Genomic DNA, 25,398 nt, shown 5'->3' with positions numbered 1-25,398 from the left:
AATCCCTCTGAGACTCAGAATCTGAGAATGAGAATATGCATACTAAAATATAAATATACAACTGAACTATATCCCAAGTCTTAAGCACATTTAAATATTCACTCATTGGATAACATCCTCACATTCCAACGAGAGGTCATCACTATTCTTTCTTTATCACTTATTTATGGCATGATCCACTGTGGGCTCTGTACCTGCGTGCAGATGCCTCAATGAAGCCCTGTTTTTCCCATCTCCCATGTAGACAGGGGAAATGGGAGTTACGTACATCTGTGCTGTGTAACTTGCGTGTACACTGGGTACAGTGAGAGATGGAGGCAGCTATGGGGACACACCCAGATTCCCATTTCCCCAAGGTCCCTTATGCTGTGCACCTAGTGCACATGCACTAGGTGGGAGAAAGGGAGAAACAGGTCTTCACTGAGCACATGGGAATCCTCAGCATGGGGCCACTGTGCCTGTGTGGGGTGGAGAATGCCCATGGCATATTGCTAAAATCACTCCAGAACACACTCAAAACTATTTACTCTGTGTGCCACCCAAGGGAATCACCATTCTGCTAGGTGCAATATGCCTTTTTGACTACATGCAATATGCCCCTGAATGCCTGTCGCTAGGGAACACGAGCAAGGAGGTGCTCATGCCCTACTTGTGGGCTTCCCAGAGGCATCTGGTTGGCCACTGTGGGAACAGAATGCTGGACTAGATGGACCCTGGTCTGACCCAGAACAGCTTATGTTGTCCTGAATAACCCCTCGTATAGGGTAATACTTTGAAGAAGTCAGCAAGTGATGATCCCTGGAACCAAACTGCCCTGTCAGCTGCCAGACTTAGAAAGGAGGGGGATTTCATCCTTTCACCTCTTCTCAAAATGGCCCTCCAGCACAATTATTTCTGATCAGAGCCTTAAAGTCTGGGAGCTGTCCGCTAACAATGACAGAATAAATTGTTCTCTTTAGAGACAAATCAGAATACTACACCTACCTTTGGGTTAGGACAATTTTTTGATAAATGACCTCGTTTATCACAATTTCTGCAAGTGACATTTTTGTCTGGCATGTAGTATCTGTTGTTATGCCGCACTGTAACATAGTTACCAATCTGTGCCTAAAGAAACAGAAAGAAAATTATTAGATGTCCATAGCTTATTGTTCTGCCATCCTGGACGTTTATAGCTTTCCAGACTAGTATGCTGAATCAAAAATCCAGTTGTGCATTTTTATAGTTTAAAAAAATCACGTAAATCCCTGGTAAGTGCTCTATTCATTCATCAGAGTATAAACCCTTTTTAAAAAGCATTTTTCTTTAGTTATGTCAACGTTCACTGTTATCTCACAATAAAATATCATGCAAAATACATGAAAAAATAATTGCAAAAAACAACTTCTCATATGAAAAAATTCATGGAGGCATAATCTATTGAAGCACTTTTAATATAGGGTTGCATGAATAGATAAAAAGCCATGAGAAAACATCAGTAAAATTATAAAAACCTTGATCTCATACATGTCCCAGAAATTCATTGGTGTGTGAATATGCCTTAAGATACTTACAAATATTAGGACAGAACTAGAAATCAAGAGTTTAAAACAGGACTTATCTTTCTTAAAATTGTTATATTCCTTAGACCATCGGTAATACGATTCTGCAGTGAGACATGGCGATTCTTATTTATATGGCTGATGCAGTGTAGTCAATGACAGTAATGGGCACCTACTGTCTTTCTAATATAGAAGACTACAGTTGATAGTGACCACGTTATTCAATTAGAGGAACACACACTTGCACCAGCTATTTGTGGCTAAAGCTAAAGGTCAAGTAAACGTGTGCACAGATGTAAAAGGCAGCTGGTGCACGAGCCGATACACAAGAGTAATAACAAATTTGAGCGTAAGAACTATAGACCTCAAACTGTGGAATATCAGGAACATAAGGAAGTAAAATAGAAAGCAATCTCTGGAAAGGCAATGCACAGAAGTACAGGATACTATTGTACAATTCTATTTTGTTAGTTTTTTTCCTCCACAAGATCTTACTTAGCTACATTTTTTTTCTGGCGTCGTCTCAATGCTTAGTGTTTTGCAATGGTGACCAAGCTAAAATTATCACACAAGTAAAATATCACTAACTATAAAAACTGGTGTAAGCGTCAACATAATTCATTATCTAAACAATTTCTCAGAATATCAGCTGCAATATTTATTAATTTATCTAGTTATACCCTGCCTTTCCCTCTATAGATGTCCAAGGCAGCTAGCAATATAAATCAAACACAATTTAAAACAAACACCACATTAAAAAACAATTAAAGCCTAAAACACAGACAGAATGGCAGATAACACCTAAATTAAAAACTAACCAGACAAATTAAACCCCTGCAGGAATAGATAAGGAGACTCTTGGGACAGGGAGTTCCACAACCTGGGTGCAGCCCCAGAGAATATGAACAACACAGTTCTGTTAGTGGGCTGCAATTCCAAGCGCTTCCACCCTAAGCAAACTAACATTCATGTGCCTTTGTAGAAAAACAGTTTTATTTCATAAAATGTATAAATTTATGAAAACCTTATGACATATGTAATTAAACACTATAGTTGAAATTCAAACAAATCTGAATTTATTTACATTGCCAGCCTTCTTCTAGAAAAATCTAAAGATAAACCAAATTTACATTCAGTTGCAACTTTACTTTCTAAACTTTGATCTTTAACTACAATAGGCCTAATTTTCTGCACCTCAGATAGGAGTACTTGTATTTCTCTGCTATGATTATTTCGGAAACAAAGTTGTTAACTGATGCATGTCACTATTTGGTTCTGAAAAAGAATCCAGTTGATAGATGCCTGTTTCACCTGATTTTGGTGAATATACAAAAATGTGGTTTGGCCATTGTTTTAGCACCTGAACCACTGAAGAGCTGGTTCAGGTGCTAAATTCCTCCACATACACCTGTGTATGAATCAGATGAACATGCACAATACACCTGTGTATGAATCAGATGACAGCAAGCACCATGACTGGATGATGAAAAAAAGGGCAGTCATTATTACTCAGGTGGCTGCTGGTTTTACTATGGGATGGATCCAGGTATCTGCCCACAGAAGAGCATGACCAGAAGCTGATTTTCCTGTCCTGACCTCTCTCTGTCAGCTCCAGAGCGCCCCCCCCCCAAATGCTCCCTTAACGTTGGGGCCCTGCTGAGAGGAATGGACTGTGGCATGAGGGCTGAAGGAGATGGGAGATTGCAGAGATTTGGGTGGAGGAACTTTCTATGAGTGGAGCTGAAGATGCCTCCAGCCAATTTTCTACAATCTCCCTCATATTCCACTCCATTCAGCAGGGGGCCCCAACACTTAAGGAAACATTTTGAATGAGCTCTGAGGCCTGACAGGGAGAGGACAGAGTGGGACATTCAGATTCTGCCCGCCCCCTTCAGTGGATAGATATCTGGATGCAATCCTGTGTGTGCGACCCAGTTTATACAAACCCTTCACCAAATAGCTGTGAGAACTAGCTCCCAGATGTGTTCTAGATGTAGGAGCATGAAAACTGAGGAGGAATGGAGAAAGGAATTATTTTGCTTGCTTTAATAACTAAGTAAGAGACTGCATATTTAAGTGAGCAATATTGCTGAAATCTGGAAAGGGTGCATGGTGTTTAATTTGCAACTTGTAGTGCAAAGTAAGCACCTCACCTCCAAGTTCTTCTCTAACTAGGCCTGTAATCCAAGCTGGAGAATAAATTCCTCCTGTCTTGGCCTATGCCCACTGCCCCTTTCCTATTAGCAGCGGTACTGTCCTCAGTCATGGTGTGAGAAGACCTCTCCAAGAGGCCTCCCTTCCTCCCTGGTACCAGGGTCCCTGAGAGATGTCGTTTCCCAAGGGTATCACCATTGTAGCTGCTGAGAAGAGGGAGGAGGGGCACAGTCAGGAACTCAGGGGTAATTTGAGCTCCCAATGATTTCAGGTAAGTCTGGAAAAAATACAAGGTATTTTTCTTTGGGGGGAAAAATGGGCTCGGAGAGCTAAATCTTGAACCAAGCCCATCACTAGTCTCAAGCACTGTGAGTAAAACCTTTGACACTTGATACCAAACGTAAGGAAGACACACAAAACTACATATATACACATTTTATACATGCACCCTATATTTAGACTATATTTACACACACACTCACACACACACTTTATGGACGTTTGTTAACTAGCAACAGAAAGAAAGAAAAACGTAGTGTGCAACACTCTACTAATTTACCTCTAAGTCTTTATCACCAATGGTCCAGCCTGCTCCACCTTCTCCTGCAAAACAGTTATTTTGAAAACAATTAAGGCTGATTTGCAAAATGGGAAGATTTATTAATTTCTCATTAAAAAGCCAGAAACTTCTTTTTTAAAAAGGTTAATTAAAAGAAAAGAAATTCACTAATGAGATGTTCAAACTTTTTGCAGCAATCTACTCTGTGTCAATGGCTTACGCAGACGGTGCAAAACAGTTGCTGTAATACTAGTACAGTGGTTTTTCCAGCTGTGTTACAGGAAAATGTCACGTTCCTGGAAGCTATCAGCAATTCTCCAAAGGGATGATCGGTTATGTTGGATAAACTCATATAAAAGACAATTTCCTTACCACTACTGATCATCTTCTACCATCCCCAGAAACAAGAGAGTATTGGGTTGTACTGTAGGGCAGGTGGGACAAGGGAAAGGCCAACAGCTCTTTGAGGTTTATTTTTCTATTGTTGCAGCAGCTGCTTTGTTTATTGTTTTATGGGTTTTATCTTCAGAGTGATTATATTTTAAGTTGTTCAAAATGTTATTTTTGATTTTAACTATTCTTGTAAGCTGCTCTGAGAACATTTGATTATAAAAGTTGGGGCATAATGTAAAACCAACAAAGCAAACATAAGTAGGGCCTGGTCAGCATCCCATATGAGCTGATCTACAAAATTGTTTACAGTGGGAAATGTTGCTGTTATTCTAATAAATACAGATGGTGTAAATCATTAAAATTAACTCTGTAGTGAAACTGACCATATTACCCACCAAGAAATACAGTAGATATCAAATTTTGTGTTGGTTGCATACTCACTGTTCCTCATTTGAACAAATAACCAATTGATTATGGAGGTCTGAATTCTATTTTTATAGCACATCAGCAATTTCACTGAACTCAAATCTAGCGACTAGACAATGAGGAAAATGTTTACCCAATGCATTTTCAATCTGTGTGAAGAATTCTTGAGAATATCCTTTCCTATAATGCAGAACACTACTTACACTGAGTACAAAATACAATGGTACATCTAATTACCACACCAATCTCAAAATCTCGTCTGCTGTGCCCTAGACAGATGGATGTGACAACAGTCTGCAGATACTGCTCCAAACCCCTATTACCAAGCAACATCCTGTACCTGATTGGCTCATTAAACTATATTTTCAATGGACAACTGATGTTAGAAAAGGGAGACATAAGAAGTGCATAATTCTCTGTATGTAGTCCATCTCTGATTATCTGGTTCTTGACAGCAGAATTCCCTGGTTCCTGACTCCTGATAAGGAATTAATTCCTTGGCTTCTCTCTACTTGTAGTTGAGTTGATATCAATCACATTATCTTCCCTTTTGGCTCCATAAAGGATTTTAGTGCAGCCCTAAACCTACAATTGTTTTGCTGATAGGCTCAGATTTTTCTGGCACATGCCCACAACTGCACAATGTCTATCAAGGGGCAACTAATACCCCATACCACAAATTGGTGAAATGAGCCATAGGCAAATTTTTATATTATGTAACAGTGCCCTTTACATATTTAAGGTTCAATTTGCTAATAGTGATAGGACAATATACATCTGAATCAAAACTGATTTTGTATCTTGCTCTGCTTATTAACAGATCCAATTTTGTACGAAAGGAAAAACCATAAGCCATCAGTGATTCAACTGTTATTGTTGTTAGTAGTAGTGGTGAATGAACATGCAGGTTTTCAAGTTACACGGGACTCAACCTAAAGAGAACATAAGAAGGGCCGTACTGGACAAATTATTTATTTAACTATTTTAATACTGATATAATGTGTTCGGACATACTGCCTCCCAACCACTATTTTTGTAGCTGTTGTAGCTATGCACTCATTGAAGTTTCTGAACCATCTTCAAAGGCAGCACATTACAGTATTCATTTTTTATTTATAAGATTTTAAATCTGACTTTCAGGGTACACTGTCCTCACAAGGCACTTACAATATGACAAAAACACGAACGTGCAAATTAACAATCACACACACACGCAGCAGCATCAGCAGCTAATGCCTTTAAAGCACCAAATGCAGACTGGAATAAATGTGCCTTTTTGTTTAAGCCAGCAGTGATGAGACCATACGTATCTCTCTGGGGAGGGAGTTCCAAAGGTGTGGGGCCACCACTGAGAAAGCCCTACCCCCGGTACCTGCCAGCCAAACATCTCTTGCTGGTGTGCTGGAGAGTAGGGCTTCTGATGCTGATCTTAATGCTTGGGCAGGCTCATGCAGGTGCAGGTAGTCCTTCAGATCATCTGGTCCCAAACCATTTAGGGCTTTAAAGACCAAAGCCAGCACCTTGAATTGGGCCCAGAAACTACAGGCAGCCAATATTAACAATAAAGAATAGAAGTAATAGGATCTGAAACCTAACTCCCACAAGTGCTCTAGCTGCCGCATTCTGTACTAGTTGCAGTTTCCAAATCATCTTCAAGGGCAGCCACACGCACAACACATTACAGTAATCTAACCTGGATGTAACCAACGCATGTGTCACTGTGGTTAGGTCAAAGGCCTTCTTATTTTCCCAGGCATTTTAGTCTTTCAGTTTCTGTTATTTTAAATTTGTTACTGTGTTTTAAATCTTTACACCGCTGCTAGATTTTAATTGGTTATTTTTATTTTATACTGTTGTTTTAAACGTTTATAGTGTATTTTATGGTGTTGTATTTTATTGTTGTAATTGCTGTGAACTACCCAGAGAGCTTCAGCTGTTAGCTGGTATAGAAAGGTAGTAATTAAATAAATAGGTCTGATTTCTCTAGATAGGGTTACAGCTGCCAAACCAGCCTAAACTGGTAAAAAGCACGCCTGGCAACTGATGCCACCTGTACTTCCATAGACAGTGCTGAGTCAAGGAGCACTCCCAGACTGCATAGCTGGCCCTTCAGGGGGAGTGTGACCCCTTTCAGAGTCAGATCTAAGCCTCCATCCAGATTAGTAGATTTCCCAGTCCACAGTATGTCTGTCTTATCTGGATTCCATTTCAGCTTCTTAGCTTTCATCCATTCCAGTACTACCTCCAGACACCAGTAGTTGAGTCTGGATGTAACTAGTACATGGATCAGATCAAAGGCCTATCTAGTTCAACATCCTGCTTCCCACAGTGGCCAACCAGATGCCAGTCTACATGTAGGGCAGCTGTCTCCTGCTGTTTCCCCCCAGCAACACCTGGTATTCAGAGGTAAGCATATAGCCATCATAACTAGTAGCCATTTATAGCCTTAACCTCCCTGCATGAATATGTCTAGTCCCATTTTAAAGCCATCCAATTTGGTGGCCATCACCACATCTTGAGTAAAGGAAATTCCTTAGTTTATCTATGTGCTGTGTGAAGAAGTACTTTCTTTAGTTTGCTCTGAATCTCCCACCATTCAGTTTCACTGGCTGACCCTTGGTTCTAGTATTATGAGAGAGAGAGAGAGAGAGAGAGAGAGTGGAACTTACCTATCTACTTTCTCCATACCACTCATAATGAAAAGGTGAAGGTGGCCAATTTTTAGCAAGGATTCTTACCAAAGCAAAAACAGTATTCACTTTTCAGTCACACTTGTACCCATTTTTGTCTTATATATTCAAAACATTTACTACTTTTCCATTCTGCCTCATTAAGACTTCTGTGTAGCTTGAAAACCTGCATATATGTTCACCAAAAAATGTTGAACCAAGAACCACCACTGCAGCAACTTTATATATTCAAGTAATTAGTCCAATAAAACCTAATAATGTGCATGCTGCACTATGGAACACAGCTCTTTTTTCTCAACACAGCTTCTCTAAACTTTTTGTAACGTAACATGCTTTCCAAGTCCTTTATCTTCTTTTCTCTTAATTTACTCCACTTCCTTACATCTTCCTTAAAATAGGTCAATCTAAGCTCAAGATGTGGCACAAGGTAGAAAAATGCTGCTATTTCTTGCTGTTTGCATGCCATAGTACAGTCAAACATTTATTTTAGAGGAAAACATTTATTTTAAAGGAAGCATAAACGGATCAGCTGTTTGTATAGTACTTGCCTTTAACAGCTGTTTTACACTGCAGAAAAAAGGCCCAGTTTATCATCAACCATGGCCTTCTCAGCACAGCTATTCAGTTATCCCACATTTTATTATCTGCATTTTATTTTGTAACTGTTTGATCTTCGTTGGAATTAATTTTGTGGCTTACAGACCAGTTCTCTAAAGTATCAAGTTCATTCCAATCCAAAACCCTATCCTCCAAAGCATTTACAATCAAATTTTACTAGTTTACTTATGAGAATGTCATGTGGAACTGTGTCAAAAGCACTGCTAAATTTGATTATGCTGAAGATTATATCTACTGCATTCCCTTTATCCACTAAACCACTTACCTTATAAAAGACAGAGATTAGTCTGAACTGGCATATATTTCTTAAATTCACACTACGTACTAGCAACCACCTCTGAATTTTCCTCCAGACAAATCTTGCAGAGTAAAAAAATATTCTAGTAAGGGATTTTAGCAGGGTAAAATATTTATTGGCCCAAAGATTCTTTATGGCTATCCTCTTCAACTGCCCCCCGCCCCAAACACGGTATCGACAGTATGTCAAGAGTTTGTGCTTGTGAAGTGGTTAGAAGTATTGCAATACTTGCATACATGTGAAAACTGGATGCACTCATGTATAACTACTCTGCATTACTTCTCGAATATGCATACTGTCAGCTGGCTATGGTTTCTTTAAAAAATCGCAGGTCAAATCATTTTTTGCATATTTGGGATAGCCCTTGAACAATTCCCATGAAGAGTGTACATGAAAGTTTTAAGTTAGAATGTGTAGTCTATGCGGCTTGCTCAAAGATGTCTGTGTTGGATACACATTGTATTGCCAATACTTTGACAAAATATGGTGTAGTTATACATTTAACACACATGTTAAAACGCTTAGTTTTGTATTAAAGTGTGATTAACAGAGTGGATTTCCCCTTATCTTTCAGTGTGTGTGGAATGGATACTACAATCTGCAAAGTGAGTGTCGGTATGAGAGAGAGGATTATCATTATTTTGGGTTAAATACCCTAGAATAAGAGAGTATGATCTTGTATAAATCCCTTCCCCCAGGGGGCACCCTCCAGATGTGACGGACTGCAACTCTCATAGTTCCTAGGCAGCATGGCCATTGGTCGTGTTGGCTGGGAATTATGGAAGTGGCAGTCTAACACATCTGGAGGCCAACAGGTTGGGGTAGGCAGTTGTATAAATTATATTAATTGTATAACTCAAGGCTGCTCTACATTACACTGACAAACATGTGGTTAATTAAGGAACTGAAGTAAGATCTTTAGTGACCTACTTTGTACCATTTTTTAAGAAAGGAGAATATTTGGCTTACAATAGCTTTGTGCGTGTGTGTGTGTATACTGAATAACACTTGGCCAGACACCGTTTTGTTACCAAAACATTAGTATATCAGATCCAGAGTTGCACAGAGCAGAACTCTGTGAACTGGATGATCCTGCAGGTGAAAGGGAGAGAGGTGAAAATTTGCTCTGCAGGGTGCAGGACCCTCCAGCGTGTGAGGTGGCACTAGGGGCTAAAGGGGGAAGAAGGGATCAGAGAAAATCACTGCTTCACCCCCTTCCTCCAGTGGGGAGACATTGTTGGACCTTGGTTCCCTCCACCAATGGAAGGAGCCCTTCTGTTTGCAGAAGGCCAACTCTGGATCCGACCCAGTGATTCCAACATATTTATAGAAATTCAGGATGAAGAAACTGCCAGCAGTTTAAAGCTGAACATACAGAAACAGTAGATGATGTTCAGGTTAAACCATCTGTCATTCTAAGATAGAATGATTTCTGGAGAAAACTGAAATCAATTTTTATCATAAAGGCACTTCACACCACTGTTACATACTTAAAGGGTTTCTTACTTTTGTCTTTGTGAGTGAAAAGACCATTTATTTTAAAAGATGAAACCCACTGATGGAATGGTTTGTCAGTATCTCATAAAAGTGGAAGAAATCTGAAGAGATCCATACCCCGCCCCCCGGCCCAAATTATCTGAAACAGTTGACAAATCCATTCTAACAAAGCAGCAGACTTCCTTCCCACAGCAACCACACAATGTCTCTGTGCTTATCTGATAATTAGTAACCACATCGCACAGGGCTTTGGTGAACTTATCTTTAAGCAACATTTTCTTGATGCATCATGGTACTTTTCTGTAATCCTTAAACAACCAACCCTACCCCAATGCTATCATGAAAAACCCTTTCCACAGTGAAAGGGAAATGTGTTTCAAATGTTTAATATTGATTTAATATGTATTCATTTTTGTTAAATTTCAGAAACAGTAAAATACAAGATTAAATATATTACTTGCAGGCTAAAGCTAAATCAGTTTAAACAATATGTAACCCTTGGAGTAAAGTTTAGCTGTCACAAGAAGGGGAGTTTGACAGCTGGAAGCTATGACATGGTATTTATAATCTCTGAAAGGTATGTCCTTTTGTGGGCATGGCAGGTTATGTTTGGAATTTGAGAATATTCTCTGTGCCAGGATTCAAATGGTTTAATCCAAATGAAGACATGTGCTTTTATATTTCAAGAAACTGTTTCAAATACAAAAAGCTTGCAAAAAGGAAAACACACACCTTTTAGTATGTAGGCCTCTATGTATTCTGAAAATTTTCTAATCATCTAACATACCATCTCAATTTATTATGCCCTTTCCATTCTATACTCCTCCCCAAAATGTAAGATTATCCATGAGAACTGTAATAAAAATAAAACAAAGTTGTTTGCACCAAAACCACACATAAAAATACTGCATCCTAGAAAAGTGTGCAAAAAATGCAAAATGCACGCAAAAGGTGACTGTGCACACTATTTTTTGTTTTTTCACCTGTTTGTATTTTCTTTTATGACTCCATAATTTAAACCATGTTGACTGTTAGTAGTGTTAATACACAAATGTCACTGGTTTGTGGTTTTCAAAGCTTAGTGCAAGATTTGAAGAACAAAGTAGGTCTCTCTCTCTCTTTTGGTGGGTACAAATATGGGGACCACAGGAACAGTTAAATTCATGGCATGGTTGGGCTACCACACAGTCGGGGGAATTCTTTAAATAGAGCCTGTCACTCTCTTTGCCCATCAATGGGATTTCCTTCTCAAACTGCTGATTCGTTCAGGTACACAACAGAGGAAATTTCAGTTAACCTTTGTTTCACCCCAGGGAAAAATCTGTCTGAGAAGTATAAAATGAATAGATTAAAAAAAAAATAAGTAGCCAAGCTTCAATGCTATTCTTTTTAGAGTTCACAGCAGTCAAACAGAAAAAAAAAACATTGTTTTAGTCTCACTGGAGAATAAATGATATAATATGCAATTTAGAATCCCAGTTGTCTACTTTTTGTTTTCAATTTATAACAATGTAAAGCCCAACCAAAGCAGAATGATTATTTTTTGTGCAAGACCTGTTCCTTCAAACCTTTACCTTGTAGTTATTCTCTGTGATATCAAGAAGAGATCATAGGGGCTTTAAAAACACACACACACAAACAAGTAATCCACTGACTGTTCTGAGAGGGAGGGAGGGAGGGAGGGAGGGACCGACCACCTGGTGAGGGCAGGTGGCTTTTCACGGGGAGTTAGGTTCTCTGTGCTGAAGTGCACAGGAGTGGTGGCAATTTGAACAGAATGTATCAGCATAATACTGGAGCAGGAAACTGGCCCACAGGTGTCAGGGACATTATTGGGTATGGTGTTGGGAGGAGGAGCTATAATAGAAGCGAATTTGGGTGGAGTCAGCTGAACCTCCACCCCATTCTCCTCCCACGCCCATCCCAAGGCTGTCGTCAAGGGATCCTACAACCTGGATTGGTTCTTACTAATGCCAGGTTGGTAGACTACACACATATCCTGCATTTAATTGTGGAGGCCGCTACTAGAATATATCACTAAGATTGGCCTCATGTGGGCCAGATACTCAGTGCAGCATCTATCTGTGGCCCTTTACTGTAACAGTCTCTACGAATACCATCCAGGGTACAGCTTGTGTTGGGAACCCAGTAGCGATTCTGTTAATATACTGAACACACTGCAGTCTAACAGATTCTCTAGCTGAATTGATGGAGAACATGGTCTTGAGGACTCCTACCTTACTAGTACAGGCGGACTTCAATAAAGCCAACTTGTCTGACGCAACTCAGAATTTCACGGCAGCTATGACAACCATAGGCCTATGCCAGAGTATTATAAGTTCAACACATGGTAGGTGACAAACTGGATTTATGGTTTTGCACTAGCTATGATACACATGATCTGAACATGAGATGTTTTGCTATGTCATCTTTGTCATGGCCTGATCATTACCATGGAGCAGTTGGTTTTCAGAACCCTCTCAGGATTTATCCATTGGCAACAAAATTATGTGGTTGGTGGCCCAAACCTGTAACATGAGATCTTTTTTTAAAATTATCCCTAACTTCCAACTGGTTATACAGGAGAAGCAACTACACAGTGGACTGGCAGAAGGTCTCATGGCCACAGCCATCAGTGTCTTTCCTCTAGCTTGGTGGTGGACAGGCCACCTATACTCCTCAGGGGAAGGTTTTAGCCCTGTGTCCTCTGATTACAGATCCCTATTGTCTGTGTTTCTTTGTCTCCTTCTTACCCTGTTCTCTACCCCCTTTCCAGCTGTCTCCTTCTTTAAACAACACATACAATAAAAGGAAATGGGAGGCAGATAATTCATCTTAGGTAGGTGATGCAGTTGTGGAAAGCCAGCAGTCTGGACAACCCATCTCTGAAGGAGGATGTAAAACTGTCCCCTCTGTGCCTCCAGACTGCCTTACCATCTTCCTGCCTGTCTTCTCCAGATACTTGCAATCCTCATATCTGAACAATGACAAATTGTTTCCTACCAGAAGTTAATTGGGAAATGTACATTTAAATTGGCTCAAAGCAAGCCTTACTTGTTGGGCTGGTTGCCTAACAACAACAACAACAAGTAACAGAACTGCTACAGTAAAGTTTCCTATGACCAATAGAATCAGAATTACTATGCTTTACATTTTTAAAAGGGTTGAATTTGCTCTGCAAATTACTCAGTAATTCTCCACAGTGACTGTTCCAACTTCCAAAACTATACTTTTTGTGCAGCACAGCAATTGCTTTGCCTATCCTGCTTCCTTTTGAAGTTTGGTATTCAAAAAGGAGATCCTTCCTCTGAAAGGACATCAGGTGTTTCCCCCATCACTTCTCAGGTTTATTTTCTGTAGAAGACAACCTTGTCTATGGCATGCCTGCAGAGGGATTACCAGCAATTCTTCATCTAATGGTTAGATTCTAACCACTCTATGAAAGGAAATAGGTTGTGCAAGAGCAAGTTGGAAGGGATCACATCTCTTGAAAAGTTCTTCTCAAACACCTTCACAGACTGTTTTTGAATGCAAGTCTAAAAGGTGCATTTGAGCCTCTTATATTATTTTGTGCCATGTTTCAAAGTAACTAACTCACTGCTTTTCGGAACGAATGCTGTCAAAACACTACATATGAATAAGCTTTTTAAACTTGTGGTCTTAATATAATTTTTTTTTAAAATTCACCCCATTCTCCAGAAAAATTCTGACCATATTAAGCTACTGCACATAACTCAGAAAGCTTCTCAGCTACATATTTCTAGAGGTCTTTTATAATACGATAACTGCAAATGTTCAGCTACTACTAATCCTATAACCTACCCCAGACCCCTATATAAAAATATGCATGAAAGTTCACATATTTCCTTAATTTTAAATTCAATTTAAATTGTAAAGCTGTTAGAAGTTGCTGCATCCCGCTAAGTAAAATTTTCATATAAATATGTGGGTTTATCACACTATAGCTATAAAATTTATAGACGGCTGCTGCTCTACCTTGCACAAAAAGAACAAAACAATAGCCGCTTCCGTTCAAGTGTAAGAACTGGGGTGGGGAATGAAGGGTAAATCATGGGCATCTTCTTTGCATGTCACAAGCAGCAAAAAGGGGCTGTACAGCAAGCTTAGCCAACCAGCTAAGACTTCCCTATAGGAAGGGAAATGCTTGGGAGCCACATGGATCCTTTGGGCACGGTGACTCATTTTAGCTTGCATTAGGAGCTAAAACTGCCCTTGGCCAGCTGGAAGAATTGGAAGCTTGCAAAGCTTGGCTGAAAGCCATCTTTGCTTGCTCCCCCACTCTCTTGGGCTGCACTAAGCACAACTTGGTTACATCTGAGGACTGAACCTGCTATTCTAGAGTACATTTTATCTAGTCATATCATTCCTAGCATCCTTTGATTTCAAGAAGTATAGTACTAGACCCAAGCACTATGTGTTTAATTCTTTCACAAATATACTTTAAATCTCTCTGTTTTCATTAAATAGGGGCCACATTAAAATGTGCCCTTTAAATGTGTTTGGGTAGTGATTCTTGTTTTTAGGAAACAAGTTTATGCTCTTTATAATCTTTTTAAAAAGTAACCTTTATAAAAAATACCCCAATGCATTGAAATTAAATCGTCGTTATTCCATTTTCCTAATATATTGCTGCAACTTCCACTGGGATAGAAAACTGGATATGCTATAAAATGAAGTTTTTGGTTGGTAACCTTGCTCACATTAAAATGTAAAATAATTTTCATTTGTCCAATTCCTCAAAGTGAAATAAATCAAAAGCTTATGTAAGATAATACTGCTTACACATGAACATCCAGATGCCAAGAGACCCAAAGCAATTCTCAGTTTAACGTTTTCAAAGGCACAGACTAGTGATCACACGATACTGGTGATACTCTCTAGTTACCCTTAGCAACCCTTCTCAACTGTAACGATGCTCTGCCCCTACAATAGCTCACTGGGCAGCTTTCTCTTCACTTAGCTGAATGCTTTGGGACCATCTGCGTCGGTAAGCATAAAAGGCCAGCCTGCCTGTGGGCCCGTCACTCTGAACACCACCTCTCTGACCCTGATTAAATACAACTTTCAATCCTTTTTGTCCTCCCTGTTGACTTCTCCTATTAAGGGAGCCCTTTGACAAAGAAAGCGGAAGAGTGGACTAACTGCCCCCAAGAAAGGTGATGTCTGATACTGCTCAACACAAGGATTAGCAAGCCAATACATAACAAAAGCAAGTGGGGGGGGGGGAGAAAAATGGTTTTAGCCAGGTCTTTGACTAATTCAGTATGTACAAAATTCAACAAATAGCTGTACAAGAGGTGTCCTTTGGGGTGGGGTGGGGGGACCTATTACAGCATAACAATAATTTGGGGAGATACCTTTAACCATAAGGCCATGACATTGGTAAGATCACTAGATTAAGTACCAGCTCTTTAAACAAAGCAGTATTTTTCTTAAAACAAAACATGATTTACTACAAGAATAACTATGATTACAGAAAACGAAATGAAAACTCAAAAAGACATGCCAATCCTAAACATTTTACACAATCCTAGGTAAGGACTGAAATTCATGGTGCTTACTTCCAAATAACTGCAATTAGGACTAGGACACAAGAAATACTTGCAAACTAGTCAGAATCCAAAGTGCTACTTCAGCTCAGGAAGAAGGCTTGGATTAGCTCAACAAAATTCTGGACTTTTCTTTTCTCTGGCCAACTGATCCCTATGCCATATTCATAAGCAATGTTTGAAACTCTGCTCAGTTCAAAAGCAGTTTGTCCTGTAGCACTGGGGGAAGGAGGGGTTGTTCTCTTTTTCAAAGTCTAAAGCAGCTTCCTCTAACCCTACAGCCTTAAAACATGTTGGACTACAACCCCCATCATCCACAACCAGATGATGGGACCTGTAGTCCAACACATCTGGAAGGTGCTGGTTGGGGGAGGCTGTTATGAAGGCTCCCTGGCCTCACAAAACTAGTTCCATAGTTCCTTGAACCCTACTCCATATCTTCTATCATGAAAAGAAACCTATGAAATAGAAAGTCATAAAATGACAGAAATTAGCAGAATGAACAACATTTTATTAGTTTATTTATTCTGCTTCTTGCACCTAATTCTTCCTTGAAAACTTTCACAGAGTCCAGATGGTCCTCAGAGGAAAACTGATTCAGCATTTAGGATGCTATCCTTTCCAACTGTAATAATTAGACTTAGATACGCACATTTATACACAGGATTCCAATCTTGAGTACTAAATTGCCTTTGAGTATACATTCTAAATTTGAAATAAGTGCAAAAGGGTTCCCACAACAAAATGTTGCATCTGTGCATGTCGGAGGGCTCAAAGTGTTGGTGCATCAAAGTTCTCCCTTCTCATGCAGGGGGAGGCTGTCCAGACCAAGCGAACAGGTGGATGCCACCTGGTAAGAAGGCATCTTTATATCTAAATTTCTCTTCCTCCATCCTCCTCTTCCAGCCACTCCATTCCATTCTCCTTCCCACCCAATTTTCATTTCCCCCCCAACAATCAGTCAGCATTCTGTGGGCACTGAGCATGCTCAATCCTCACTAAACTGTTTTGGGGGATTAGCCCCCCCCCCCAGGGAGTTTTCTAAAGATTTTTTGTACTTCTGCAAACCTTGTGGTCTGCTAATACCTCCTCTTTGCCAATACCTCCTTCCTGGCTGTTCTCATTTTGCCTACATAAGCAGTGACACTCAGAGAATGTCATTGTAATTAGAATATAAGGTAAGAGTTAAAGGTTTTTTGTTTCCTTTTTAAAACAAACTGCGTGCAGAATTTTTACAACAATTTCAGAATTTAAGGGAATCTGCTTTTTTTAAATGAATACCCATAAACATTAAACTTCTATTCTTGCAAGTGTTGTGGGAAATTCAAGCCCCATGTCATGAGCACCCTTTTAAAAGATGACAATACTCTTTCTCTTCTTTCTCCAGGTTTTGCTTAGCATAGAACATAGCTGATCAGAGCCCACTGAACATCTTCTTTGCACATTAAATGAATGCACATGAAGAAAGTATGGCATTGCAGAAATAGGCACCCATGTGCATTAGAAGAGCATTTCCATGCATACAACTCTCTGTGTGATAGAGAATACTTGAAAACCAGAGTTCCTGACTGTGAGAAGAGCCCTCTACACTTACAGGCTTACATGCAGGGGCCCTCTACAGAGGCTCTAATGAATGTGTGCAGTTAGGGGTAGAACCCGCCTAGGTGACGCTATATGTGTGCACATGCATGCGCACACACACACACACAGAGAAAATGTAAAGAATATCTATAAAGGATCCTGGGTGAACAGCATTTTGGAACCAGCAAAACTAATGTGTTCTGCTGTACTACAACAGGGTAGCAGACAGGAGTGGCTTGAGAGAATTCAGTTTCCTAATATATTCCAAGGCAGAAATATTGCTAGCTCAACTCAACAGAATCTTACCTTTAAAACCTCAAACAGACAGAGCTTACCCAACCCCCTCAAACTTTTCCAGTATTAAGTTGTGCCCCTAGTAGTTTAAAGTCAAGCTAACCTAAGTGTTGATCAGAAATAACCTTTGTGATAGAATGGCTAGAAGACATACTATGCAAATGGACTGAAATAACAGAGTGGAATTGTTTGTGATGCCTCCTGGGTTCAGCATGTCCCATGAACTCAAAGCAAAATGGGTGTGCGCGCATATTTTGAACACCAGAAGTAAAATATTTTTCCTTACATAAAGTGATTTCATGAATTTGCTTGACTTTGGCCAATAGCCAGATTACTTTTTCATTTTCATGATTTACCAGTAAAATTAAGGCATATACAAAAATGCCTTAAAAAGACTGGGAAATGTTCAAAATTTCTCTGGTGATGTACATCAGTGCTGGTATTTAACAGCATAATGGCCCGATTTCTAATTCCCATTATATAGTAGTACATATTAATGTTTAGAAATGTTTCATAGTTTCTTGTCGTATTCATAATTTAAAATAATTAAAACAATTCCCAGCTATCTTCAAAGCTCTTGTACCCCAAAGCTCAAAAATACTGAAAAATTCTCAAAAATGTATTGCAATCACCTTCGGAGCTTGTCCTCCAAGTGCTCTGCCATCCGAGGTAAGGTGGGTGTCAATCAGAGAGAAGAGCTTCTTGGTTGTGGTGCCCCATTTATGGAATTCCCTCTTGAGAAGTTTAACCGAGGCCATCATCCTCATCTTTTTGATGCCAAGCAAATACATTTTTTATTTTCTCAGGCTTTTTACTGTATTGTTATTTTAACATGTTATCGCTTATTATATTTTGTTATGCTTTTTGTATTTTATCATGTTTTTATAGACTACCCTGGAGGATGGCCAGAGATCAGAATATAAGTGGAATATGACACCACTAGAAAAGGTAATGAAGGTGTTAAGAGAAGCAGCTCCTTTTTACACAAGACTAGCAAATATTTTGTATCCAGAATAACCACTATGTTTTTTCTCCTACAAATGAAAACTACAAGGCAATGGAAGCTGATAGTTCCCAGCTGCAGTCTATGCCAAATATGGATTTTCCACAATACTAAATTATAATGAGTGTAATCAGTTTATACCTTTATTTAATTGTAAATTCTCTCATTTTGTACAATTTCCTCAAAAATGCAGCTATATTGTGGTTTTAATATGAAAATGTGTGTAAATGCAATCAATTAATCTGTTAAAAACAGATGATCAATCAACTAAAAAACTAATCAGCTGACAGCCGTAAAAACATTATAGCAAGAAAAATCCCCCCACCCACCCACCCTTCCTGGCACAAGGATGGTATTTGCACAGGCATTTCTGCATTGATTTAGAAAAGAGTGTAAAAGATTACATGGTTCCTTGCTTATAGCATTATCCAAATCATTCTAAACAGAGTATTTATCATGGTCAAGTACGAATGCTACTATATCACTTTGGAAGAGATGTAATATGACAGTGGAAATACAACCACAGATATATAGGCATGGTGTTGAATTCAGTAACTAATTAAAAATAAATTTTACAAGACCCACAAGAAATCACAGTGAGATGGGGGCTGGGCATGTGGTAAGCTCCTCCTTCTCCATTCTCTCTCTTATATGAATTCATACACATACTCAACCCTCTCAAATAGTGTAAATAATCAGGTAAGATACTTTTGGACAAGCATAACTGGGCGACAGGATTCTCTGCACTGGAGCAAAAGAGTATGGACACAAACCTGAGTTTGCTTCCGCTGGCAGTAGCAGAGTGGAGTTCTGCTCCAAGGATACTGTCACCAGTGAGGGGAGGAGACTTTCACTGTAACAGTGCGATGGGTCTGCAGGGGGAGAGGGAATTGGCAAAAACTGTCCCCCTTTCTTCCAGCAGGATCCTGCTGGATCTCTGTACTGTCTGTGAATGAAAGGAGCCCTTCCATTCATGGAAGCCTATTTAGGATGCAAATCTATAGGAACACCTACTGGAGAGGGGGAGGGGAGGACTCTGAGACATCCCCTGTCCTAGGACCTCCCTTTGCAAGCACCACCTTTCAGGTGAGCAAGACAAGGAGCCAAATGGTACCATCAACAGCGTCTCATATTCCAGATCAATCACTGTAAGGGACAATATGATCGCCCTATAGATCTAATTTTACTACTGGGAACCACTTTGAAAATAATTCTGATTGAAAAGAATATACAGATACTATAAAATAAAATGAATGAGTACTTTATAACAAATAAATGCCCCCCCACACACACAAAGACAATTCCAGCATGTAGTTTCTGAAAAGCACCATCCCATCACAGATGTTGGCCTCATTAAGCTGTAATGCTAAACTATGCAAACAAGACTTGTACTTATGCACTCCCCCTTTCCCTGTCCTCCAGCTGAGGAAATCAGAAGTTTTTGCTGTTATTTAAAAAACGTAAGAATTAAAGTATTATTTTTATTTATATTTTGTTATACACACAGTTGATAGTCAAAGGCTGCGAAGACATTGGAGTCTTGTGATTGTCACTACTTCAGTTTAGACTACAATATCAGTCTTCCATTGACAGTTTTCTGAATATTAACTACTTCTATGCGCCATCAGTTATTTTTGCATTTTCTATTGAAATTTGATGTTTTAATGGAACAGACAACTTCTACTTTTGACATGTCCTTCCTTCCTTTCACAAGTTGAAGGCAAGTCATAAATGGAAAACTGTTTCCAATAGTTTTACATTCTATGTTATCTGAAGAAAAACAGATTCACACATACGAAACGGACTGTTTTAGGAGATACTGCTGCAAAAATGAAAGACTGTTCAAAAGTAAAAAAATGATTATTACAGATGAAATGAGAAGCTGTAGTGGCAACTTTAACTTCCTGAATCAGCAAAAAAACCCATCAAAAGGTTGTTCAGAACGGGAAACTAGAGATATTATTTTAATTTGCATATCTTTTCCCCCCAAAGTATATTTTAAGCTTAGGAGAGATTCTTTTGGACCCATTATTTCTAGTTTCAAACATTCCTTTTGCTATGTAATGGTAAACATTTTCAGGTTAGGTTACTTCCATTAGTGCAAGTATTAGAATCAGTACTGTAAACCTCAAACATTACCCCTGGGACAGAAAGATGCCTTTATATGTGCATTTCAAAACATATGGAAGGCCACTTAAATGGCAGTGGTGATTTTCTAGGCTGCACTAACCAAAACTAGTAAATAACTTCTGGATTAAGAAATGTACAATAAATACATAAGTAAGCTTAATAAATCCCACACCATTTTTTCAAGTGTGATTAGAAGGACCTAATACTGAGGTACATATTTACAAGATATTGTTTCTATTTGATAACTTCAACATAAAAGCATACCAGTAGTATATAGCAGCATTCCCCAATCTGATGCCTTCCACATGTGTTAAACTAAAATTCCCAGCATCCCCCAGCACGCCATGCTGACTGAGGAATGTTGGGAGTTGTATTCCAACACATCTGGAGAGCACCAGGTTGGGGAAGGCTGGTGTATGTATATAGCTACATTTCTTAATTGCTGTTGCTGGTCAGCCTGATTTCCAGTAAACGCACCCACCTCTTCTCGGGGGGGGGGGGGGGCTGTACACACTGGAAGCCCAGGTGACAGCTGTCAGAGACTTTGCAAGAAGGGGCAGATAATGCATCCTTATATATGAACCAGATTCACTTTTGTGTCTTATATGCCTGGGCAGAAGAAGCAGAGCTCACAACTGACCTGAAGAAAAAGAGACACGCTGAACCAGAAATCCATATAGCTCATCATAGTGATGGGCATTGTGCTAGCATATGATGAATCAGTGCCTACTGTCAATTAATCTGTAGCACCCTCATCCTCACCATTTAGTTAATAAGACTTGGCCATTACCTTCAATTTTATCTTGTACTCTTTATTTACACCACAATTGCTAGATAAGAACTGTATCACTTTTGCATTATTAACAATATCTAGCAAACTGCTGTTGGCACTGAAGAAAAATTGCAATTTTTTGAAACAATGCATTTACTAAAGCCTGCAGCTCTTGGTAATTGTAGGGGGAAAGCCCTCAAAGCAAAAAGGAAAGATGAAGATCTGGGTATTCAGTGAACAGAGAATTAGGACTACTGCATACATTATAAAACAAGGTAAGTCATGTTGGTCTATAAGAAAAATTCCAAACTTCACAGCCAGGTAATTAATTTATTAGGACCAACCAAAAATGCATAATATTGTGGGCAAACTTTCAAGATCTCCAGATCTATTCATCAGACAATGGCCTGGTTTGCATGATTGGGAGGCATGACATCCTGCACATGCTGATCACATGCCAGGGTGATTTGCATAATTACTCTTGGCAGTGTGGCTTGTCATGTCCTGAGTGTGGCTTGTTGTGTTGTGCAAACCCAGCCATGGGTACTGGGTGGTTTGTTATCCATGGCAACAAGCCACCCTGGCTGGGTTCGCACAACATGACAAGTCATGCTGCCAAGGGTAATTATGCAAATCCCCCTGGTACATAACCAGCACAGTTAACAAGCCCTGGTGGCTTGTTAACTGCTTGCCAATCATGCGAACCTGGTTAATATGTTATGAAAAGCTGGTGGTGGGGTGGGTGGGTATGAGACAAAATGTTTCCCTCCATCCATATACATGCTCAGACGGTCAGCTCTTCATACCTATATCTACGAGAAGCTGACGCTTATGCAGCTTCCATACATTCTGTGTATGTGTGTGTTTCCATATGCCTGGCCATGGGGGAAAACCAACTCATGAAGCAAACCTCAGAAGAATTACTTCATTTGGTACAGCCATACATATACATTAATTTAAATGCTTAATGGTAGTGTTTTATATAATCACATTGTTAGAAAACACAATGAAAGCTCAATTCACAGGGCCTGCTTCAATTTTCAGAGATCTCCCTCCCTTCTCAGCCCCTCCCATGCCACAGCCACCCCACTGAGCAGGGTCCCCCAATTGTTGGAGAAGCCTTTTTGATTGGCTGCTGAGATGCAACTCAGTGTTTTACTGAGTAATTCTAGATGAACTCTGGATTTCTCTCTAGCATTTAAAGACTGGCCATTTACATAATACACACTGGCAACACAGTTTAAACTATATCAACACACACAAGAATGACATAGTAATTTAATACAACTAGTAAACAGCCAACATTTTTGATGCTGAATAAAGAGAAATGGAATATCTCAGTGACTACATTCTCCTTTTAAAAATGGTATTAACTTTTAAAGTGTCAATATCATCTGCCAAAAGATGACATGTGGGCATACATAATTATAAAAGTGTAATTAAGGTACTTGACACATTTCTCGGAACTCTCAAGACATTCCAGTTTCATTCAGAAAAAGAGAGAATGCAGGATTCAGAATGAGGTTAAGTGCATCTTTTGTTAGTAACCCACATTGCTCCCTGTGGTCTCATAAACAGGCTGCCGCTTTAAGCACTACAGCAGGCCTTCAATTTAAATTTATAGAAAAGCTGAACCAGAGAAGCCTGCACTCAAACAATTTTAATAACCTATTAAGTTGCGAGTTCAGATTCATTTTATAATCACGTTCCTCAGGGAGCAGTGCTATCTGGATAAAGATAGAATTTTTTTTCTTTTAAAGATAAATAGCATCATTAATCTGCAACATTTCTTTTCTATTATCTTTCAAAATGAGGAGTTATTTTGTTCTGATCTTGAGGTAATTAGCCTTCATTCAGCAGCCAGAAAATGACTGTGTTCAGAAAATTAAAAATATGTCATTAAGTGGAATTTACCATAATGTCATTTATCTTTATATAGTTCATCAGTGACAGCAATGGGCCTGGGAATCCATCAGCTTTTACCAAGGAAGCATTAAAACAAATTGAAAAACAGAATAATCCTAGGCACTCTTTAACAGAGTCAAAGCCATTTGGGTAATTAAATAGTGGTATTTAAAGTTTTAATTTAGATTTCCTCTTCTGTTCATCAACAGTCAAATGAGATGTTCATATTCATAACTGTTTGTAATAAATGGTTTCACAAAGCAAGAGGAATATCAATGTTATTAAAAAATGAAGGGCACAAAAATCTTCCAGCTACTGACAGAGAAACTTTGTGAACCCTTTTCTAAAATTAAATGAGAAAAAAACTTGCTAAATTTCCTTTCAAGAGGAGGAACATAAAAATACTGGAACGGTATTTATTCCAGAACTTCAAACCCATTTGGGATTGGCTCAGTGCAATACAAGGTTGACTCCCTGCCAACCACAGTTTGAAAACTGAGAACCAGTCTTGTGAACATGGGAGTTAGGCTGCTCTCTCAAAATTATTTCTCCTGTCTCTTCTCTCCCCAGTTTTAGCCATGGCTTTGTGTATGCATTAGCTAACGCAAAGCACTAGTAACAACTGTTTGAAAACCCACTTCTGGTTTACCTCAGTGTACATCCAACACAAAACCCATGATTAACACGGAAGCAGAGAAATCAAAGGAGAAAGTGTATGTTCATGAGGCTGGTAACAACTATGATTTGGAAGGAAGTGATGTTATGTCTGCACCTTGCCACTATATTCCACTCTTTGAAAAATACTAAGGATATATCACATTTGCTTCAAAATAAAAAGAAAGGTTTCAATTACTGAATGACCTTTAACAGTTTTACTGAACTATTTATCCACCTTGCAGACAAGCCACCGATAGGAGGCCCATAAAGGACACAGCCAAGAAACAGCTAAACATATACTATGGCTGCTCTGAATAGGATGTCATTTCTACATGGATACCGCCCTTATGTACCTCCACGTACAAACATATATTATCTATTTCATCATGAGAACCCTTCACTAATCAAGGCTTCCTACTGCATGTACTCCATCAGTATTCTATAGACTATTTTACCTCTTTCATATACACAAACCATGACGAAGAATCTATTTCTCACCTAGAAATAATGTGGTTGCTGTGTCCTTACTATTAGATTTAGTGATGTAAAAAGTATTAAAAACTGGTATTAAAAATATAAAATGAAATCTATGTCACTAAAACATGAATACCTACTATTCTGTATCAACAACAATGATTGTTGTGCTCATTTAGCTAAATCCCTTCAGAGTAAGTAGCTGATCTAGACAGACCCTTGCTCTGCCAGCTGAAACATTACATGATTGCCTTTTAGAATGTATACTGTAATTAAAACACTACACATACAATATTACTCTAAGCTACAACTGCACACTATAGTTAATATTTGGACATCCATTGGGTTGTACTGTTTTTGTTCATCAGTTTTGTTAAATCTTTGCTTTACTCTGTGGGCAGTGAATGCAACAGAGGTAAGATTCTATGGCTGATTTCTGAACCATGTGCCCCACTGATCCTGTGAACACATCTTTATTTTTGGAAGGCTATTGGTGTGGTGCATTATGACCTAAGGTCACACCTTTTACTTCCACTAACTGGGACCTCTAACAGAGTAGAAAGCATTGTATGACTGGTGACTTCTCACTCAAAACTGCCAGTCTCAAATTCAGATTCTGGCAATGTGGTATCCCACTCAGTGAGATCTATAGAGAGTTGTTTGCACAAACTCTATTTCCAGGAGGAGCTGACCACCAGCAGTGGACATCTGGGAAGGAATGTCAAGCAGAATGAGATTGGCTGCATTTGCAAGTAATGGTAAAATATGCTTTAGTGTTCCAAGGATGAGCTGCAACATGCCTTGAGCTCACATGTCCCTCTTCCTCCAGCGCAGAC

At 39.2% G+C, this 25,398-nt stretch overlaps 1 protein-coding gene across 3 annotated transcripts in view; it reads right to left on the bottom strand.

Moving 5' to 3' along the window:
- Positions 1-25,398, bottom strand: part of ZCCHC7 (zinc finger CCHC-type containing 7) — a 177,794-nt gene that overhangs the window by 55,654 nt on the left and 96,742 nt on the right. For all 3 annotated transcript variants that reach the window (XM_084834908.1, XM_084834906.1, XM_084834907.1), the window contains exons 3-4: positions 4,255-4,298; positions 985-1,107 (exon numbers count right to left, since the gene is read on the bottom strand). In XM_084834908.1, coding sequence (XP_084691034.1) covers positions 985-1,107; positions 4,255-4,298 — 167 coding nt within the window. The remainder of the gene's footprint in view (positions 1-984; positions 1,108-4,254; positions 4,299-25,398) is intronic.

The sequence above is a fragment of the Heloderma suspectum genome, chromosome 2, assembly GCF_057233095.1.
Source record: "Heloderma suspectum isolate Gila_16-S chromosome 2, 16-S_ref, whole genome shotgun sequence".
Taxonomy (NCBI): domain Eukaryota; kingdom Metazoa; phylum Chordata; class Lepidosauria; order Squamata; family Helodermatidae; genus Heloderma; species Heloderma suspectum.
Note: the sequence above shows the minus strand (reverse complement) of the source record. Positions and strands in the feature narration are given on the sequence as shown.